We start from the raw sequence: 21,861 nt of genomic DNA, 5'->3' as shown, positions 1-21,861 counted from the left end.
CTGAACAGTAAGAATGATTAATAAATCCATATGAAACAACCCCTTAAAAGTCACGTCTCGCTTTCAGTTTCGGGCTTTGGCGCGTTTTGCCTCTCTCTCTCTCTCTCTCTCTCTCTCTCTCTCTCACTCACTCACTCACGCGGGCATGCACCGTGGTCTCATGAGGAAACGCTGCTTTTTGATATAGTGTTTTTCTTGCTCCCGAATACAAATAATTTTTCAAGTATTTGTTCGAATCAAGGATTCGTAAAAACACGCTATTCGTGCCTTTCCGAATACCGTATTCGGGTTCGGCTCCACCCTTAATAAATATATATATATATATATATATATATATATATATATATATATATATATATATATATATATATATATATATATATATATATATATATATATACATGCACATGCATAAATATCTGTAGACCTCCAAGACAGGATTGTCTCGAGGCACAAGGCTGGGAAGGTTACAGAAAAATGTCTGCTGCTGAAAGTTCCAATGAACACTGGAACCACCGGCCATCTAAGCTGAGTTGTTGGGGGAGAAGGGCCTTAGTCAGGGAGGTGATCAATAACCCGACAGTCACTCTGTCTGAACTCCAATGTTCTTCTGTGGAGAGAGGAGAACCTTACAGAAGGAAAACCATCTGTGCAGCAATCCAGCAATCAGGCCTGTATGGTAGAGTGGCCGGACGGTAGCCACTCCCCGCCTGAAATTTGTCAAAAGGCATCTGAAGGACTCTCAGACCATAAGAAACTAAATTCTCTGGTCTGATGAGATTAAAATTTAACTCTCTGGAGTGAATGCCAGGCATTACGTTTGGAAAAAACCAGGCACCACTCAACACCAGGCTAATACAATCCCTACTGTGAAGCATGTTCTATTAAACATCTCTGGATGCTCTCCATTTTGCAATAAGGCTGTAACGTAAAAAAAATGTGAAAAAACTGAAGCTCTATAAAAACTTTTCGCATGCACTGTAATGGACACATAAAATAACATATTTTATATTTTTAGTCTCAACATCAGGTATTTTTAAAAAACAATTCTGGAACTACAAATGTTCTACCGGTGCCCTTTGTTTTTCACTTAGTAACTGCATTCATTGATTTTTAATGAAACACACCTTCTGATTACACATCCATCCTCAACACTTAAGCTGCCTGCAGTCTGTTCTGACCTGTTGCGGTTGTATTTCCAGATTCGAGATTGAAATCGAGCCAATATTTGGATCACTGGCTCTGTATGATGTTAGAGAAAAGAAAAAGGTATGACTGTTTTCTTAACCTTTTGGTATAATTCCTGAAAAGCTTGTGGGTTCAAACTCTATACTGTAAAAAATCGTATGTGCTATTTCCTTTAAAAAAAATAATGGTAACAATATTGTACAAATTTTTTAAAGGAGTTTTCAAGACTTGATTTTTTAATAAGAAAAACTAGTTGGAAAATAAAATAAAAATTTAAAAGAAAATAACTCAATTTTTTGGAGTGATGGATTTTAAAGTTTTTAGTGGAATGTGCGTTTAAAATTCAAGCAAATAAATCACAATTTACTCATATTTAATAATTAAAATTACTCATTCATATCATTTAAAATATAGAATGTTTTAATCAAACAAATATACAATGCATTTTTGGCCAAACATCTTTTTATTGCATGTTCAACTGATAAAAATATACATACAATTTGTTGTAAAAGATCAAAAGTAAATGTAAATAGGCACACTTCCACTTTAGCTCTCAAAATGTTGTTTATATAACAACGTTTCAACCTACATGGTCTTCATCAGGTTAAAAAAGACAATTGGATAACTCAAGAAATAGTTAAACACATCACAGCTGTATGCATCACACCTACAAGCAATAATCACTGCAATCAACCAACAAGCCAGTAAACAAACACACACACTAACATGCAACAGAATACATATGGCAATATGAGATGCATACATACAATTACAAAAATAGCTATTTCAAATAAAAATCCTAATTTAAACTTCCTCGGAGACAAAGTATTCAGTGTATAAATATAACGCATCACACCTGCAACAAATAAACACCAATCAAATAAACATCAATCAACCAACAGGACAATTATGCTGTACTCACACTAGAGTTTGTGCATGCAAAATTCTGTAGTACGACGCTGCGAAAAGGGGCAGTAGTAAACAAGATTGTTAGACATTAAAAAAGCGAACGTTAATGTTTTAAATTTCTGTAGAGGGGTCATGTTTTGGTTTCGGTTGGTCTCACGCAATCATGTAATGTGATTTCGCAAGTCAGAGTTCACCAAGCTTAAACTTTTCAATGTAGCGAACTGCGAAGTCTATGGGGCGTAAAGTGCAGTGTGACTGCTAGACGCGGATATAACTGAGGGCGCGAGAGGTGAGGGTAGTGTCGGGGACGCTGCCCTCTCTATTATGCCGCCCTAGGTGGCTGCCTAGGTCGCCTCTATGGACGCGCTGGCCCTGGATACATGCATACAATTCTGAAAAAAGATTTCAAATCAAAATCCAATTTTAAAGCTCTCTTAGAAAAAGTATTCAATGTGTAAATGTAAAATGCTTTCCTCTGCAATAAAAGTATTTCAATATCCCCACCCTTTCTCGGAACCTTCACTTGTTTAATGACAATATATCGTAATGTCGAAAGGTTATGTTTCAATGCATTCAAATCTTTGTTGTAATAGCACATATGCATGGCAGCAAGGTGGCGCAGTGGGTAGCACAATTGCTTCACAGCAAGAAGGTTGCTGGTTCAAGCCCCGACTGGCTCAGTTGGCGTTTCTGTGTGGAGTTTGCATATACTTCTCGTGTTTGCATGGGTTTCCTTCGGGTGCTCCGGTTTCCCCCACAAGTCCAAAGACATGTGGTATAGGTGAACTTGGTAAGCTAAATTGTCTGTAGTGTATGTGTGTGAATGAGTGTGCATGGATGTTTCCCAGTGATGGGTTGCAGCTGGAAGGGCATCTGCTGCATAAAACATATGCTGGATAAACTGGCAGTTCATTCTGCTGTGGCAACCCCAGATTGATAAAGGGACTAAGATGAAAAGAAAATGAATAAATGAATATATATGCATCTCCTTTTGCCAAAAGTGCTAAATGTTAAGTTCTGTCATTTTTTACTCTGTTCGTATACAAATTTTCTTTTGTAGGAAGTAGAAATGGTCATGTTTTAGGCAAAATCTGACAGAATCTGTGTATTGCCTAACATATAAAACCAGTACATTATATAAAAGCTGTATCTCAATATATTTGGAACACAATCAATCAATCAATCAATGCAGTGAAATTTCACTAGAAGTGGATTTGTGCCTAAAAATTGCACTGGTTTGCTTAAAGAAATAAGTCAAATTTATCTGTTGGTTTTATAATTTTCTCAATATTTAATAATAAATCCAGACTATAATTATTTTAAGAAATATGCACATTATTTTTAATGATCACTTCAATTCTTTTAATAAAAAATACCAGCCTCAAGGTTCATTTTTTACAATGTATGATAAATTGCAGGTTCACGAATACAGGCATCATTGATCTGAAAAATAAATTTCTATCTTCCTTTACTCATCGTCCACTTGTTCCAAACCTGTTTGAGTTTTTTTCTTCTGCACAAAAGAAGATATTTTGAAGTATGCTGAAAACCTGTAACCACTGACTTCCATAGTATAGTATTTGTTTTCCTACTATGAAAGTCAATGGTTACAGTTTTCTAGCATTCTTCAAAATATCTTCTTTTGGGTTTAACAGATGAAAAAACTGGTTTGGAAGTCATGGGTGTGTAAATGATGACAGAATTGTTATTTTTGGGTGAATTATCCCTTTAAACGTTGAGCTCATTCGTATCCAGTATCACTTTCATCAATGCTCTGTTCTTCTCTCAGATCTCTGAGGATTTCCACTTTGACCTGAACTCAGATCAGATGAAGGGCTTGCTCCGACCACACAACCCCCATGTAGCCATCTCCACCCTGGCCCGATCCGCCATCTTCTCCATTACATACCCGTCTCCTGAAATCTTCCTGGTCATCAAGGTACGGCCAGCAGGAGGCGCAACACCAAGTGTGCAGAAGGCCAGAGTGCAACAAGAGTGACTCCCGGTCATACGGGTGATTTACACTTCCGTGTAAAATGGGTCATTTATTCATTACCGATATGTTGTATAAGAAGCTGAATCAACCTATTACTATATACTCTACCATTCAAAGATAAGGTTTTACAAAAGAATTCATGTAGCAGGATCAAAACTGACCCTGATATTTTGCTTTTTGAAAAGAATATATATATATATATATATATACATATATATATATATATATATATATATATATATATATATATATATATATATATAYACATATATATATATATATATATATATATATATATATATATATATATATATATATATATATATATATATATATATATATATAAATAAATGTTGTTCTTATAACTTGTTCTTTATAACTAAAATTTCTATATTTATCATTGAATTGTAGAGTATACAAATGTGTTATCCAAGAGACTGTCAGAACTTTAGAGTAGCTGGGTTATGCAAAAAGACCTAAATAATACAAACTGAAGAAAGTCTGAAAAGAAAAAAAAATGTTTGTTTGTTTTTTTCGGGGAAAATATGAGCCCGGACCACCGGGTTTACACCCCTACTCTTTTACGAGAAGTGCCATGGGGTTTTTATTACCGTAGAGAGTCAGGACCTCAGTTTAACATCTCACACAAAAGGCCACGCTCACTGACAGTATAGTGTCCCCTTTCCTATACTGGGGCATTAGGACTCACACAGACCACAGGTTGAGCGCCCCCTGTTGGCCTCACTAACACCACTTCCAACAGCAACCAAATTTTGCCCTGTGGTCTCCCATCCAGGTTCTGACCAGGCTCAGCCCTGTTAAGCTCAGTGAGTTACTGGTCTTGGGCTGCAGGGTGATATGGCTGTAGCTGTATGAGTAGACATTACATTACAAAAGCTTTATTTGCTTGGTAATTTATATGTAAATAAGATATAGTTTTTCTAATATTAACTAACACTTCAGAATTATTTTAATATATAATATAAATATGATTCAAAATCTTAATAAAACCCAACCATCTTCTTGACTCTGAAAACACAAACTAACTGTATTTAAAGGCTTCTATGGGCTTTCCAAAATTTGTAATAAGCTGAAACTAATTTGTCTGGAAGGAGTTTAAGTAAATAAATAAATATTTTTTATATATATTTTTACTCTCGCTGTTGATCAGCTTATTTACTTAATATAAAAAATATTAGAGAAATATTAAAAATATTAAAAACAAATGTTTTAATAAGTTACACCTATCTGAAATTGGTATTCACAAAGTTAATATGCAGAAAATCTGGTCACATTATTTTGATGATCTGTTTGTTGAATTTAAGTTACATTGCATCTACATGCCAACTAAATCATTAGATTATAAGTAGACTGCTAGGTTAGGGTTAGTGTAAGTTGACATGTACTTGCACAGTTTCTTATAGCCAGTTAAATGTCTGTTACAGTAGCAGTATCAACAGATATTAAGCAGACAGTCTACTAATACTCAAATGAAACATCAAAATAAAGCGTTACTGAATATCTGTTTTTAACACTGATACATATTTGTTCAGCCCCAAATGAGCATATTAGGATGACTTGTAAATAATCATATTACAATCATTGGGTCAGTCTTATTTTTGAGTTGTGCTGTATATGTGTTTCAGCTGGAGAAAGTCCTTCAGCAGGGAGATATTGGTGAATGCTGTGAGCCGTACATGGTCATGAAGGAGTCCGACTCCATTAAGGTACTCGTGTCCATTCGCATGGCAGTTTTTCATGACTATCTAATCAGATACACTTGGCATAATTATGCTATCCTCTTTCTCAACTTGATCTGGACTTCTGCAATATTTGCCATTCTTCTCCAATATGAGCAAGGTCCAGTAGATGCTGGAGGCTGTGACTGTCACAGGTCTGCTGCCAAGTTGCTATTTTGGCTTGTTTGAAATGGCATGATAAATGCTGCTCACTCATTACCTTTACACGACATTGTGTAACCAGCCAGATTGGGTTTTCATGTATAAATATCCATTTGTCTGTGTGTTTGTAAATGCAGCATAAAGAGAAGCTGGAGAAGTTGAGGGCTCAGGCCGAGCAGATGTGCTCCAGGCTGGGTGGATTTCGCATGCCCTTTGCCTGGACTGCAATTCATTTACTGAACATTGTCAGCAGCGTTGGAGGCCTGGACCGCTCCGATTCAGACTCAGACACGGGTATTAAGCAAACTCAAAACACTTACTTGGTTTTTTGCATTCCTATTATAACCCGGTATCTTGAAAATGTCCATGAAGTAACACTCAGACACACACACAGGGGCTTGGCAATGTATACACATCTTATATCTGCATTTCTTGACCTTTTCACGGTATTTAATAAATGGGCTTCATCATTTTCAGTCACTTTGATGCAGAAATGCATTCTCAAGCTTCAATGTTCTTTATTTGCTGCATATTACATGTGAATGAAATTTCCTTAATTTTATGCCCTTGCAAACAGAAGAAACAATAAATTAAGCCTAAATACAGGCTTAATAAAATATAGTAATTTATTTAGAAATAGGATGTGAGCAACATCCAATATAGTAGGTAAATAAAACAAAAAATAATAATTTGAGTTTTGCATTCTGAAACATAGCTGATTATTATTTATTTTAGTACTGTCTAATGAATAATCGGGATTAATCGCATCTAAAAAAAATGTAATCGCTACATAATGTTTGTACTCACTGTGTATGCATATTGTGTGTATATATAGATAAAAATATACAAAATACAGAACATTACAGAACCAAAATATTTCCATACATATCTGTAATTTGTATTAGATATTAATATTTAACTTATAAATATAAATTTAAACACATTATACATACACACACACACACACACACACACACATTTATACATATTTATACATACATACAGTTTAAGTCTGAATTATTAACCCCCCTGTTTATTTTTTCTACAATGTGTGTTTAACAGAGGGAAGATTTTTTTTCTACAGATTTCTAAACATAATAGTTTAACTCATTTCTTATAACTGATTTATTTTATCTTTGTCATGAAGACAGTAAATAATATTTGACTAGATATTTTTAAAGACACTTCTATACAGCTTATATAAGTGACATTTAAAGGCTAAACTAGGTTAATTATGTTAACTAGGCAGGTTAGGGTTATTAGGCAATTTATAGTGTAATGATGGTTTGTTCTGTGGAATATCGAAAATATATTTAGCTTAAAGGGGCTTATAATTTTAATTTTAAAATGTTGTTAAAAAAATTAAAACTGCTTTTATTCCAAATGAAATAAAACAAATAAAACTTTCTCCAGAAGAAAAAATATTATCAGACATACTGTGAAATTTATTTGCTTTGTTAAACATCATTTGGGAAATATTTTTAAAAGAAATAAAGATTCAAAGGGGGGCAAATAATTCTGACTTTAACTGTATGTTTAACGATTGTTCTGTAGACAATCAAAAAATATATATTTTAAAGGGGCAAATAATATTGATGTTTTTTAAAATATTAAAAAACAGCTTTTATTCTAGCTGAAATAAGACTTACTCAAGAGGAAAAAATATTATCAGACGTTCTGTAAAAATGTCCTTGTTCTGTCAAACATCATTTGGGAAATATAAAAAAATGAAAAGGGGGTTTTATACTTCTGATTGCAACTGTATATAGCAGGAAAAATAAATATTGAACACGTCATGTTTTCCCCGGGAAAAATATTTCTTAAGGAGCTGTTGACATGGAATTGATATGTTTGATGTGGATATGATTGGTAAAAACCCAAACAATACAAATATAAAAAAAACATAAACAAAAAAATCTGAAAAAAATAGTTATGTGTAATAACAATGGTATGACACAAGGAGAAAGTACTGAACTAGTGAAATGTATTTAATACTTTATATAAAAAGCTTTTTTGGTGATGGCAGCTTAAAGACAGCTCTCATATGACGAATGAAGTCACATGAATTGCTCAGCTGTGAGTTTTTCCACAGACTTCAACAGAGTGCAAAAATGGTTTTGTGAGTCTCGTCTCTCAAATCTTTATTTTGTATTCGCTATTGGTTTGAAGTCAGGTGATTGGCTGGGCCATTCTACAGCTTGATTTTCTGTCTCTGAAAGCATTTGAGAGTTTCCTTGGCTGTGTTTTGGATTATTGTCTTACTGAAATGTCCACCCTGGTTTCATCTTCATCATACTGGTAAATGTAGATGTTGAACTGAAGCAGTGAATATTTATTTACAGTGACGAAGGGCAGAGGGTTGCTGAAGAACTACAGAGAGATTTCAGCTACTGTCTGGGCTTTCACGGCCTATCTACACCTCCTTCTCTTTATGTGTTCAATACTTTTTCCCTGAATCATTTCATTTCATTACACATAACTTAATTTGTAAACTCCTTAGTTTAGTTTTCTTTGCATAAATGTTTTTTTATTATTAGTACCAACATCTGGTGAAAATTTTAAGTCAACAGCACCTTCAGAAATATGTTTTCTGAGAAAAATGGTGACGTGTCTTGTTTTCCCTGCTTATATACACAGAATAAATAGTAAAGCACAGTATACATATACTTATTATGCATATATATATATATATATATATATATATATATATATATATATATATATATAATTTATTTTTTGTAAATACTGTCTTTATGTATGTGATTAGTCTTTTGACAGCACTAATTGATTGCTATTATATCTATTTTAATAGTAGTTCTGATAATAGCATGTTTACAAATTGGATGTTCGTAACAAAGTGGCCGTAGGTCCTTTCGATACAAAGCACCTTCCGACTGGAACAATCTCCCTTCCTTTTTTAGATCAATTAAATCACTTCGTCTTTTCAGGGCTAATTTATTTTCTCTTCTGGAAACAACTTGCGAATGTTATTAATATTGGCTCCAAATTAAATGTTTATTATTTATTTGTATATCAAATTGTTTGTACTTTTGATTATAGGTTTTTGCTTATTTTGGCTTCAGATTGTGGGAAGTGTTTCAGGTGGAGTGTGCTGCTTGTTTGATTGTTTGTTTGTCTTGTCAAATGTATTTACGTTGTGATGTGTTGTACTCTGTTTGATTTATGAACTTTTTAGGGACCCCCTCGAAAATGAGATGATTAATTTCATGGGGCTATCCCATTCAATAAATTAAATTCAATTCCTGCAACAATTTAATAAACATAGCTGATATAAATAACTTTCTTGTTAGTCAAAATATTGTTTGTTTTATTTCACCTACCAATATTTTTCACCAAAGCTTTTTTATCATCATAAGTGGTGTTTCATTGCTAAATGAATCTTTTCAACAAATTCAGAAAAATGATTCAGTACCCACTCCATAAATTCATAAAACGGTTCTCTAGCTGAAACATCATTCTGTCATTCCCTTCAGAGCGAAAGGGGACGTGGAATGAGAGGAAGAAGAAGGGATTTGAAAGGATGAGTGTAGGAGAGGACATGTGCAACTTCACGAACTTCCGTCCGGCCACTCTCACAGTCACCAACTTTTTTAAACAGGTCTGTTCTCAGATTGTGTGTGTGTGTGTGCGCGCATCTCTGGTGTTAGCGGGATGTGTTGTTTAATGCTGTGTGTTTGTGCGGTGCTGCAGGAAGGGGACAGACTGAGTGATGAAGACTTATATAAGTTTCTGGCAGACATGAGGAGGCCGTCATCAGTGCTGCGTCGACTCAGGCCTGTGACAGGTATCTGTCCACACTTATTCTTACATCATCTCTTTTATTATTTAGCCGCTTTCTCACTGTGTGTGTGTGTGTGCGTGCTTGCGTCTGTGTGTGCGCGTGCGTGTGGCGTGTGTGTGTGTGTGTGTGTGTGTGTGGCGTGTGTGTGTGTGTGTGTGTGTGTGTGTGTGTGTGTGTGTGTGTGTGTGTGTGTGTGTAGCTCAGCTAAAGATAGACATCTCTCCGGCTCCTGAGGCCCCACACTACTGTCTGTCTCCAGAGCTGCTTCATGTCAAGCCTTACCCCGATCCCCGTGTGCGTCCCACTAAAGAAGTGCTGGAGTTTCCCGCTCGCTACGTCTACACCCCTCACACTACATACAGGTCAGTCCATGCACATTCAAAACTGATCAAGCTACGTTGAGAAAAAGCAATATATAATGTATTGATGTATGTCATCTGATCCAGCAAAATGAGTTACAGTGACGCTAATTTAAAATGATGGTGCCTTCTTTGAAATGATATCCTATTCAGATTCATGCCTTGCGTGAAATTGAAAAAATGGCCATTTGAATTACGGTTATCTGCCCTGTTTTTCCAAGTAAAAACCTGATAATGTCACTAGAAAAGTTTTTTGGTTGTTTTTTGGTGCAAATCTATTGCTTTTAAAGGGATAAACTTTTTTTTTGCAGCCTAACTTGTACATATATACAAATGCTATTCAGCCAGACTGAAGGTCAAATTAATTAGTTTTTATTTAAAGAAATATTTAAAAAGACACCATTATAAACATACTAAATTCAGAAAGGTTAAACAGAGGTGCTACTTTTTAAATAATTTATAACGGCGATGCCAACTGTTATAAATATTGGGTTAAAATGAATCTTGTATTCGGTGAGAGAGACCATAGACAGACCTCATAAAAACATCGTCATTTAATGACAGAAAACAGGGTTGAATGTTTTTTTTTTTTTTTTTTCACATTATTGGTCTGTATCCTAAAATAGAATGTGCGACTTTTACCAGATCGGGTGGCATATACTAAATATAATATTATGAAGGGTTATACAATGTCTCTTTTTATAATTTATAATAGATGTTTCTGGCGTCCTCAGAATGTGAAGATAAGTCTTAGATCAAAATACACCACAACATGCCACTTTTTGGGAAATGAGTAGAAAACAATTTTTATTTATACTAGGGCTGTCAAATGATTAAAAAATATACGTAATTAATCCCACTTTTTTGTAATTAATCATGATTAATCACAAAACACCATATTTATTATAGAAATAAAAACACAGACATGTAAGTGCCATTTGAATTTCAAAACAATCAATGCCAATTACAAACAAAAATAATTTCCATGTTGGATTCTAGGTGGATCACACACACACACACACACACACACACACACACACACACACACACACACACACACACACAGACAACGAGCAGAGTGCAGCGCACACAGTAAACAAAGGATCCCTTCAGATTCATCCACGCGCACAATCGCGTTTATCAAATTTGCTTAAACTAAGCATTCGTAAGGATGGCTGTATTTCACAAGCAAGGATTCTGACACAGCAACGCGAAGCAGACACTTTACAAAAGTTGTGTGTAGGGGGAAAAATGTCAAACTTATGAAATGTGAGGGCTAATGAAACAGCTTAGACGCAGAGAATATGGCTGTCTTTGACAGCTTGCGACTTCCATCTACCATTTTCACTGAGTACTTTTACATGGACATCACTACTCCGCTTTAATGATTAAGATTATACTGATTAAGAGTCTACCATGTAAGCAGCGATTTTTGATTACCTTAAAGGATCACGCGAGTCCTGAAATGCGGAGGTTTTTCTTTCCGTTCGCCATGCGGTATCAAATTCCATTTAAACATCCTGAATGAAATTATGCTGAATGAGAGTGAACTGCTGAACTGCAGTTAAAGTCTTAAGATTAAAAATGAAACACCCGTGAAACATCGTCCCCATGAAACTCTTGAGAAAACGCAAATCAGCCTGGTGATGCCATATTAATTGTTTTATACTGCAACGTTCCTTCTAAAAGCGCGTCTTTGATCTTATTAAAATTTCTTTGCATGTTAAACACACGCAGGGCCAGAGCAAGCTGAACTGGTGCTCTAGACAAACAGCAATCACGCTCCCCTTAACCCGAAGGGTTCGCGTATAAAAGTAAGGACCGTGAGGGAGGGGGTTGGTGTTGCGGATGAAAAGTGAGGGCTGGGGGGTTCGCTCACTATTCTGCTGCCCAAGGCGGCCGCCTAGGTCGCCTCTATGCACGTGCCGTCCCTGAACACACGTCGGCCACAACAGGAAATAAAAAAAACTGCAACTGCGTTATTTGCGTTATTTTTTTAACGCATTAAATATTTCAAATTAATCACATGCGTTAACGCGCTAATTTTGACAGCCCTATTTTATACCTTTAAATGCAACAGCAAATGAGAAAACTTGTTAAAAGAGATGCATGTAAATCTGAAATGTAACTATTTAGCTTTCGTTTCAGTATCATTTCAGAATGTTGGAGTAACAATCTGTAAATTTAGTATCACAGGAATTAATGACATTTTAAATATATATTCCACAAGAACATGGTTTAGATCTATATTTAGATATTGCAGCCTTGGTGAGCAGAAGGGACTTCAGAAACTGGTAAACGATCAAATAGACTCACAGTACTTTGTATTTCAAATCAGTATGCAGAGTCTTTGTTTGGAAAATAGCAACTTTTATATTGCATACAATATAAAGGGTGAGAATGATGGATGGACAGGTGGATTGATTGATTGATTAATTGATTGATTGATTGATTGATTGACCCAATTTTTAAAATGAATATTTTTATTCATTTATCAGTGAATATAGGCATATTTTGGTTCATATACTGCAAAAATAACATAAAAGTCTGAACAAGCAGCGGTTTTGCTACTTAAACTTATTTTAATATGTTAATCAGGTTTGAACCATTTTTAAGTGATACAGTTTAACTTCATATTTTTAGTCAGCTTGATTGATATAAGTTCAAATGACTTGAAAACTTCATTTGATTCAACTAAAAAAAATGAAGGAAGCAAGAATTTAAATGTTTGGTCACCAAACATCTTTAGAAATTACATTATTTAATACATCTAAATTCAGGTGAAATATTGCACAAAAAATGACATACTGCAAAATGTTTAATACTAATATATATATATATATATATATATATATATATATATATATATATATTTTCCTTTTTTTTTTTTAATAATATTTTTCCCTAACATATAAATTTGGGTGAACTGATTTGTTGACTGTTATCATTAGTTATTTTGTTAGATTAGCTCCAGGTTTGGCTGCAGTGCTGACTTATAGAAAATATTCATTTAAAAGATAGATTTGAAAGGGGTGTAAGCATATATGCTTAGCCCTATATCTTTGGTTGATTATCAGCCTTATTTTATTGAATGTTATTGCATTGTAATCAAATTTGCCCACCCATACAGCCTTGGTTACATCAGTACATTTTAAAACATATATATTTGACTTTTTGTGTGTGAGTAAAAATAAATATATATGTATTGTACTTAGAAAAACACAGATTTTTATTCTGTTAATAAATAAAGTTTACACTATAACAGTATTGATTTCTTAACACAACAGTTACATTTTTTCAGTTATAAGTTATTATATTTCAGTATTTCAGTATAAGTTACTAACAACAAACCCAAACAAATATAATGATCATTATGTATAAAATGGTACAATGTAGCTTTATATTTGACAAATGGTGTCTGTGATTGGGAATTTTATGTTTTAGAGATTCTCTTCTGCTGATGTTTCTGAAAGAGACCCAACTTGTGTGAAAAACAATCATCATTGTCATCGGTGTTATATTTCTGAGATCCATCTGCAGTGCCGGGAATGGAGTGTTGATCAGGATTGTGCTTCTTCCTCATAGCTGATTTTAGTGGTCACACCATATTCTGAAATGACAAACAAGACACTGACGTGAAACAATGTTTTTCCAGGTGATCACATGTTTACTCGCAACTACACTCCTAACTCTGCACTCATAAGACTCACCAGTTTCTGTAAATCAGACATCTGCTGGTTTTGATTCTGCAATTTGAGTTTCTGTTCTTGTGTCCACTTCATCAAGTCCTCCCTGATAAAGATATTTTTAAGTGGTTTGCCCTGTTGGGAGATGATTTGTTTAATTCCTGGTAATACTGTAGAGTGTGTGAGTAGTCAGTAGTATGCAGTCTGCAGTACCTTGAAGGTGTCTGAGACGGAGCTGTTCAGGTTTTCCTCCATGCTGTGGAGTTTTTTCTTCAGCTGTGCCTCTTCCAGCTCTACCCTGGTGACTTTACCTCTGTTCTCTTGGACCTGAATCTGCAGCGCTTTCGTCTGAGCCTGCAAACAGACCAGCTGTTCACTACACCAGCCAAACTCTATTTGAATCCTTGTATAACTCCATTTGAATATGTATATATATATGTATGTATATGTATGTATATATGTATATATATATACATACACACACACACACACACACATTACCAGTGAAAAGTTTGGGGTTAGTATGGTTTTTAAATGTTTTAAAGCTAACTTATCCTGCTCACCAATGCTGCAGTCATTTAAAAAAATACTGTAAAAATTGTGAAACGTTATTGCACTAAAAATAATAAAAATTAGTTAAAAATCAGTTTATAATTTAATTTAATAATTAATTCCAGTGATTTTAAAGATTAAATTTCAGCTTCATTACTCCAGTCTTCTGAGTCATGTGATCCTCCAGAAATCACTCTAATATGAATTAATAATATTATTATTAATAGTAATAAAAGCAATAATGACTGGAGCAATAATTTCATTTGAAACTACATAGAATAAGAAAGCAGTTAATTAAAATTTTAATAAATATTTAACAATTTACCTTTTTCCTTTTTTCTTTTTTACATTTAACAAATGCTGTCTTGATGAACGGAATAATTTTACTTAAAAAAAAACATGAAAACAAAAAAAGACACCCCAAACCGATAGTGTATGTTTATAAATATATGTACATACATACATACACACACACACACACACACACATATATATATATATATATATATATATATATATATATATATATATATATATATATATATATATATATATATATATATATATATATATATGTATATATATATATATGTATATATATATATATATATATATATATATATATATATATATATATATATATATATATGTATATATATATATATATATATATATATATATATATATATATATATATGTATATAGTTGATGGATGGATTACCCATTGATTTACCATTGATTATTTTTCATTTTTTATCGTCTATCGAATGTAATGTAATGTGTATATACACCTAGATATTAGATCATATGTCTCAAACTGGACTCTTGGAGGGCTGCAGCTCTTCACAGTTTTGCTCTAACCCTAATCAAACACAGCTGATATAATTAATCAAGGTGTTCGAGACTACTAGAGACTTTTAAGCAGGTGTGAGTTGGAGGTGGTTGAAGCTAAACTATGCAGAGCTGCTGCCCTCTAGGAATTGAGTTTGAGACCATTTAATTAAGAGTCATCTCTTTTCCTTGCCTTGAGAAGTAGAAAGTGCTTAACCCACTCTTTACAGATTTTATGATTCTTAGACAAACATTTTTGCACATTTTAAGTGACATTTTTAAAAACTTCTAATAATCAGGTGGTCATTTAAATGGTGGATTTGATTATTTCAGTACTGTATGTCCTGATTTAGCTTACCTTGATGAGCTGAAGCTTCTCTTTGATCTGTTGTTTGGTTTGTGCCGCGGCCTCTGTGTCGTAGCCTAGTTTCTTCACCTCGCTCTCAGTTCGGCTCACGGCTGTCATGACGCGGGCCAGTCTGGCCTCTGTGCTCTGGTACATGTGGTGCAGGGATTCACTAAACTGCAGCACGCCATACATCAGGATGTTCACTTCATCCTTGGACACCAGGTTTTCTCCAGCTTGACCAGTCTTCAGCGGGGACGTAAAGGCACTGTTTGAACACAGAGTTACGAACAGCAGAGATAAAACTGCCCGCATCTTGTCCTCTTTCTCAGAAACTCTGACCGTGAGTGATGATTCGGTGTGCGCACTCTGCAAAAGGGTTCTTCTTTTTATAACCAGGGACAGGGCATGTTGGACATTGGGAAATCAGCTGAGGTACAACCTATCAGAGCTGGGCTTATAGCTCTATGAGAGAGAGAGAGAGAGAGACCTTGACTCTTATGTTGGCCAGACAGATGTTTAGTGGTATTGAACCAGGGACGTGCTGAGCAGTCAGTCTGCCAGTTCACCATTCTCCTTTAACCTCAGAGCTGCTCCAGCATCCAGTGAACCTTCTGACACGCTGGAAACTGTGCCATTTTTGAGCCACATAAATAAGATATGCAAACAGATGCTGTGTTATGTTATGCAAATATGATTCTTACTTTCACTGGTGCAGTAAGAGATATGGGGCTTGTATGTTCATGCTGGGGCCACATGTTTAGTGTTTGATTTGGGATAAGGTGAAGTACCTTTCATGTCTGTTTTTGTGAATGTTCTTCAAACATACATAGTAGATGTGTGTCATGGTGCTACTCCTTTAGAAAAATGTGGTTCAAATGCTGTGTGTCAGTCTGAATTACATAATAGTAGCTCTGAACAGAAACCGTTTCTATTACCTGTGTGTAAATATGATTATTTAGATTCATTCATTCATTTTCTTGTCGGCTTAGTCCCCTTATTAATCTGGGGTCAACACAGCGGAATGAACCGCCAACTTATCCAGCAAGTTTTTACGCAGCGGATGCACTTCCAGCCGCAACCAATTTATGGTAAACATCCACACACACATTCACACACTCATACACTGTGGACAATTTAGCCTACCTAATTCACCTGTACCGCATGTTTTTGGACTGTGGGGGAAATCGGAGCACCCGGAGGAAACCCACACGAACACAGAAACGCCAACTGAGCCGAGGATCGAACCAGCAACCTAGCGACAGCACTACCTACTGCGCCTCTGCTTCGCCCATTATTTAGATTAGGAATTGAAATTTTAGCATTTTTATTAGCGATTGTGAACTTGACAGTTTAAGATTTAAAACATAATATTTAATTTCTTTTTGATTATTGTAAACTTAACAATTTTATTAGAAATTTAAACTTGAGCTTTTGCTTTACTTATATATTTCTCTCTTCCTAAAATTTTCTACAAGCCATCTGTTACTACTGTTTAGTGTTTACTGCTTGGTCTCAGGATATCAGTGTAGATATACAGTCTTTATAGTCTGACCAAATTTTGGACACAATTACATTCTCCTCAAAAAATCTAAATGTGTCATCCAAATGTGTAAACACCATGTTCAATATAAAATTATACCAGAAATCGTGTATAACATCGTTAGCATGGCGACACTGGACATGGTTCGTTTTACTAGAGAATTGTTGTATGAAGCATAGTAACACTGAAATCTGTTTAAGTGTAACGAGACTGCTAAAGCAATTGCTGATGAGGGACAACAGAGAAGCGATAGTAAAGCAGCAGAGCTCTGTTCCACTCGTAATTACATTTAGAAGAATCAGCGCTGTATTTATTCACAATTATTTATTGTGCTTCGGCTTAGTGCCTGATTTATCAGGGGTCACCACAATTAAATGAACCACCAACTACTCTGGCATATGGCTTTCTATCCACAGCCCAGCATAGTCCGTTTTACTTGTTAAAGCCCCCCCCCCCTTTCGGTTTAAGTCTACTTCAGTTTTTTTTTTTTCAAAGAATGCTTCATGATGGGCGTGGAGCTCTGTGGAGTGAGCGTGGCCAGCAGAGCAGGTGAATAAAAGAGGAGTAAACAACTGTCATCTGGCTCACAAAATGATACAACTGTGAGGAGACCCCTGATGTTTTTAGCTTGCAAAGTTAAGATGCAAAGACATAATCAGTAGTTTAATGTCCTGCTACATTTGTTATTTGTAATTTCATATACACAAAGGCACAATTTGTTACATCATCATAAAGATAATTGTTTATATAAACACTAAAAATGAAAAGGACTTCTCTCCTCCCTCCTGAATCCCCAGCTTTGAATGCTGACACAGTGAAGCAGTGCAGCAGGTCTCTTTCCCAATGAATTCCAACCATTAGCCCTGCCCTGCCGATAATCTGGAGGATTTTAAACATAGGCAAACACAGCAGCATGGGTATAGGCGATTGTGTCTCAATGGTAACAAATCAACTAATAAAGGACAAAGTCTGCCATTTTCTTTTTCTTGTATAGGTCTCCCGAGAAAAATGTTTGCTGCAAACCAACAGACCCTTAAAGCATCATGGGAAAAAACATGCAACAAACCCTTCATGAATGGCTAAATTCTGCATGCTGTGCGTGGACATGGTATCACAGTTTGGCAGGTCTGCCTTGCCTTCGGAAAGCACGTGCAGTCATGAAAAATTAAGAAGCAGATGCTTCTCATTGTACAGGAAAACTCTTTGAATAATACACTATGAATAATAATGAGAAACTAACATGTCATCTCTGGACAGGCAGATCGGTGCTACATCACCAATTTTGATCCCACACCAAAAATTATTTTAAACCCTAAAGCTGACAAAAGCTCAAAATTATCCAGTTTTTCCCACAATTTAAGCTAACCGGTTCTAACATTGTCTTAATTAATGCTCAACACACAAAAATCTGTTAAAATCTAATAAAAAAAAAAAAATTTACTCTAGAGATTCTTGAACATTTAGTATTGCTTATTTCTCTGAATTTGAACATTCTTCAAAACATTTTGGGTAATGTACGTACGCAAGTTTTTTGTTTTTTATTTATGATGAAATCTTACATATTGTGACTTTGTGTTGCTAGTTTTAACCATTTACACCTAGAATTTACATTCAGCCAATTTTTAAGTTCAATTGTTTTTGTTTAGCACTCTTGAAAGTCACTCAGTATGACCTCAGTATTGTTAAAAAAATGTTGCTTCTAAAGATAGCGTTGCTATGTCTTTTTTTTTTGTTGCTGAAATGGGGACACTTTCATTACCCAGTGCAAATTTGGTTGCAAAACTGGCCAAACAGAAATGCCTTTCTCTCGAAGCCCCTTTAGTGTCTGCATACACTCTATTGCCCTCAAAAATGAAGTACATGCCTGAGTGCGCAACACTTTGTTGAGTGAAGAAAGTTGTATTTATCCAGAAAAGTGAAAGAAGTGAAGAAAAACTAAAATTACTATCAATTTCATTGTCTTTGCTAAAAAGAACTCAATGTAATATTTTGGAACCTGTAAATGTGCATAATATACAGGGCTCTCCTAAATCATTGCTGTTCTAATGGAGATGAGATCTTTGTTTCACCTTCATTTCATTCTCCCTCTCCTGCTTAGGAACTTGCTGTACGTTTACCCTCAGTCCGTGAACTTCAGCAGCCGGCAGGGTTCGGTGAGGAACATTGCTGTGAAGGTGCAGTTCATGGCAGGAGAGGATCCCAGTCAGGCCATGCCGGTGAGTCACAGATTACACTGTCACAGCACATATTCTAAGCTTCTCAGACAAAAGAAAAGCACTTGGGATTATGCAAGCGCATTTGATATGATGATCTAATCACTTAGACAAACTAATTGTGAACAATAAAGCCCTCCAGATGTGTGCCAAGAGTATGACAGCTCCTCCCTAAAACACATTGATCCAAAAACAAACTGCTTACATTAGTCACTCGAACCACACTCCGTCGCCAGATGTATTAAACGGAACAATACATCGTTTTATGGTGTACATTGTCTCTAGAAATTTCTTAATATGGTTTTGTCAGAATTTATTTAGCTATTTTGATCATTTTAAATAATAAACAAAACATTAAAATTTAGATGAACACTGCATAATTTTTTTAAAAGGGCTCACTTTTTTAAGTCTCAAATCAGTGTTTCTCAACCATGTTACTGGAGGACCACCTGCTCGGCACATTTTCCATGGCTGCGTCCAAAATCACATATACTTCCAAACTATATAGTACGCTAAAAACAGTATTCAAGTCGAGCAGTATGTTAATATAGTGCTATACATTTATTAAATGTAAAAAGATTTGTATTACATATAAAGATGTATTATAGCTTATATAGTACATATTAACTTGCTATTGTTTCTTTCAGTGTTATGAATCCATTATATAAGTTAAACCTATTGTGTACTAATTATATACTTATATTGTGTGAACAATATAAATAAAAATATGTTGATGGCGAGGTCTGAGAAGACAATAATAACATTAACATCCATCTTAACCGTATATGGTTTGCCCCTGCCTAGATCGTGTTTGATGGATTGTGTGTGCTGAAACGTGTGTGGGTCTGCAGCTTAATATTCCTTTCAGCTAGATTCTGAAATGTGCATCTGATGGACATTTCGCGAAGCAAAGCCACTAACGGATGTAGTGCGTCTGAGTTTCACTCATCATGTGCACATTCATACTATGTAGAGCGTACTTTACTAATGGTCGAGTAGTACGTTTAAATTTAAATTACATTTTTGGATGCACCCATGTTTGCTTAATCAAACACACCTGATTCAGATCATCAGCTCATTAGCAGAGACTGAATGACCTGTAATGGAGACATGACATTCAACACATGCAGTGTTGTTGGTCCTTTAGGAATGTGGTTGAGAAACACTGTCCTGAAGTTAAACAATAGACTTGTAGACAGGTAGTTTCTTGTTTTTGGGTCTTGTTCAGGGGTTACTTTTAGCTTAGCTTAGCATCATTTGTTGAATAAGATTTGACCATTAGCTTTTCATTCATAAAATAGTTTTCATAATTTTCCTATTGAAAACTCTGTATTTACATCATGTTAGAGACCAACTTTACATTAACAGTTACTATTCTAGTCCAATATAACTAGGAGCTATACTCTCATTCTGCCGTAATAGTCACAAAAATCTGCTGTAGTAAAGTACCTGCACCAGGCAAAGTAATATTACGCACCGTAATTATTCTGCAATATATATTGCAAAATGAATTTCATCAGATGACTTGAATATCTCTATTTGCAAAGAATTGATAAAATTAAATGGGATGATTCTCCAGTAGGAGTGCCTCTGCATAAAATCTAATAAACAATCTATTGTTACAAATGAATAAAAATATAGAATTGAAATATTTAATTTTCAAAGTCTAACAGTATTTATGTTATAGTAATTGAACAATAAAGATTAAAATAATTCAATAAAATGAATTATTAAATGTACGGATTATACACTTTCTTATGCTTTTTAAAATCATCATACAATCACAGGCCTCAAAAACACATGCAAATGATTGATAATAATTCAAAGTAAACACTGCACATACTTCAGTGTGACAAAGTATATTGTGCAGCTTTGATACAGCCTATGAGAACTGACTGTTTTCATAGGGCGCCTTGAAACCATGGAGAGCTGATAGACGTGCTGATGAAAACACAGCAGATTTACCATGCTTCGATGTGTTCAACCAACAAACCAACATGATTACAGTTAATAATAGGCCCTGTAAACCATTCATTTATAAAATATATAATCTTACAATAAGAATCAAACATTATACTGATAAATAAGCCAATGCATAACTATGATCTGTGCATGATCACTGCAAAGCTGAGGCATTCGTTTAGTATATAAACTATAAACATAAAGAAATAAGTAAGTAATGCAAAAACGTTTAAACAAAAACTACAAAAATTGGAGTGTTACTGGGGTTATTGCAGGACTTTTTAAACTTGTCATGAATTTAAAAAACTACGCTGTAATCAATGTGAATGAAGTTATATATGGTTCTTTGCCTGCTGAAGAGTTGAGGGCTTTGTTTTTTTGCTTGTTTATTTTATATTTATGTCACATTTGTATTACTGTAATTTGTTTTGCTATGAAGATAGCCTTCATTAACTGACATACCATAAAAATAAACAAATCAGTCATTTAATCACCCACAAGTGATTCCAAAGCTTTGACTTTCTTTGTTTTCTGTCGAACACAAAAGTATAGATTTTAAAGAATGTTGGAAGC

At 34.8% G+C, this 21,861-nt stretch overlaps 2 protein-coding genes across 6 annotated transcripts in view; one reads left to right on the top strand and one right to left on the bottom strand.

The window, feature by feature from the left end:
- dock6 (dedicator of cytokinesis 6) overlaps positions 1-21,861 on the top strand; it is a 111,853-nt gene that overhangs the window by 25,030 nt on the left and 64,962 nt on the right. For all 3 annotated transcript variants that reach the window (XM_073945072.1, XM_068219443.2, XM_068219442.2), the window contains exons 8-15: positions 1,203-1,269; positions 3,887-4,036; positions 5,740-5,820; positions 6,132-6,288; positions 9,489-9,613; positions 9,706-9,799; positions 9,996-10,158; positions 19,212-19,329. In XM_073945072.1, the coding sequence (XP_073801173.1) occupies positions 1,203-1,269; positions 3,887-4,036; positions 5,740-5,820; positions 6,132-6,288; positions 9,489-9,613; positions 9,706-9,799; positions 9,996-10,158; positions 19,212-19,329 (955 nt within the window). The remainder of the gene's footprint in view (positions 1-1,202; positions 1,270-3,886; positions 4,037-5,739; positions 5,821-6,131; positions 6,289-9,488; positions 9,614-9,705; positions 9,800-9,995; positions 10,159-19,211; positions 19,330-21,861) is intronic.
- On the bottom strand, positions 13,046-19,022 carry angptl8 (angiopoietin like 8). 3 transcript variants are annotated; one of them, XM_073935543.1, is made up of 5 exons: positions 17,726-19,022; positions 15,583-17,459; positions 14,055-14,195; positions 13,866-13,976; positions 13,046-13,765 (listed from the first exon to the last, which is right to left on the bottom strand). In XM_073935543.1, exons 2-5 carry the CDS (start codon positions 15,883-15,885, stop codon positions 13,754-13,756), a joined length of 567 nt encoding a protein of 188 aa, XP_073791644.1. In that variant the 5' UTR covers positions 15,886-17,459; positions 17,726-19,022; the 3' UTR covers positions 13,046-13,753. The 3 variants fall into 3 exon arrangements, with proteins under 3 accessions (XP_073791644.1, NP_001315082.1, NP_001315083.1); NM_001328153.1 differs by lacking the exon at positions 17,726-19,022 and having other exon boundaries at positions 13,363-13,765; positions 15,583-15,934; NM_001328154.1 differs by lacking the exon at positions 17,726-19,022 and having other exon boundaries at positions 13,363-13,765; positions 13,866-13,947; positions 15,583-15,934.

Source organism: Danio rerio, chromosome 3 (assembly GCF_049306965.1).
Source record: "Danio rerio strain Tuebingen ecotype United States chromosome 3, GRCz12tu, whole genome shotgun sequence".
In the NCBI taxonomy this organism is placed as follows: domain Eukaryota; kingdom Metazoa; phylum Chordata; class Actinopteri; order Cypriniformes; family Danionidae; genus Danio; species Danio rerio.
Note: the sequence above shows the minus strand (reverse complement) of the source record. Positions and strands in the feature narration are given on the sequence as shown.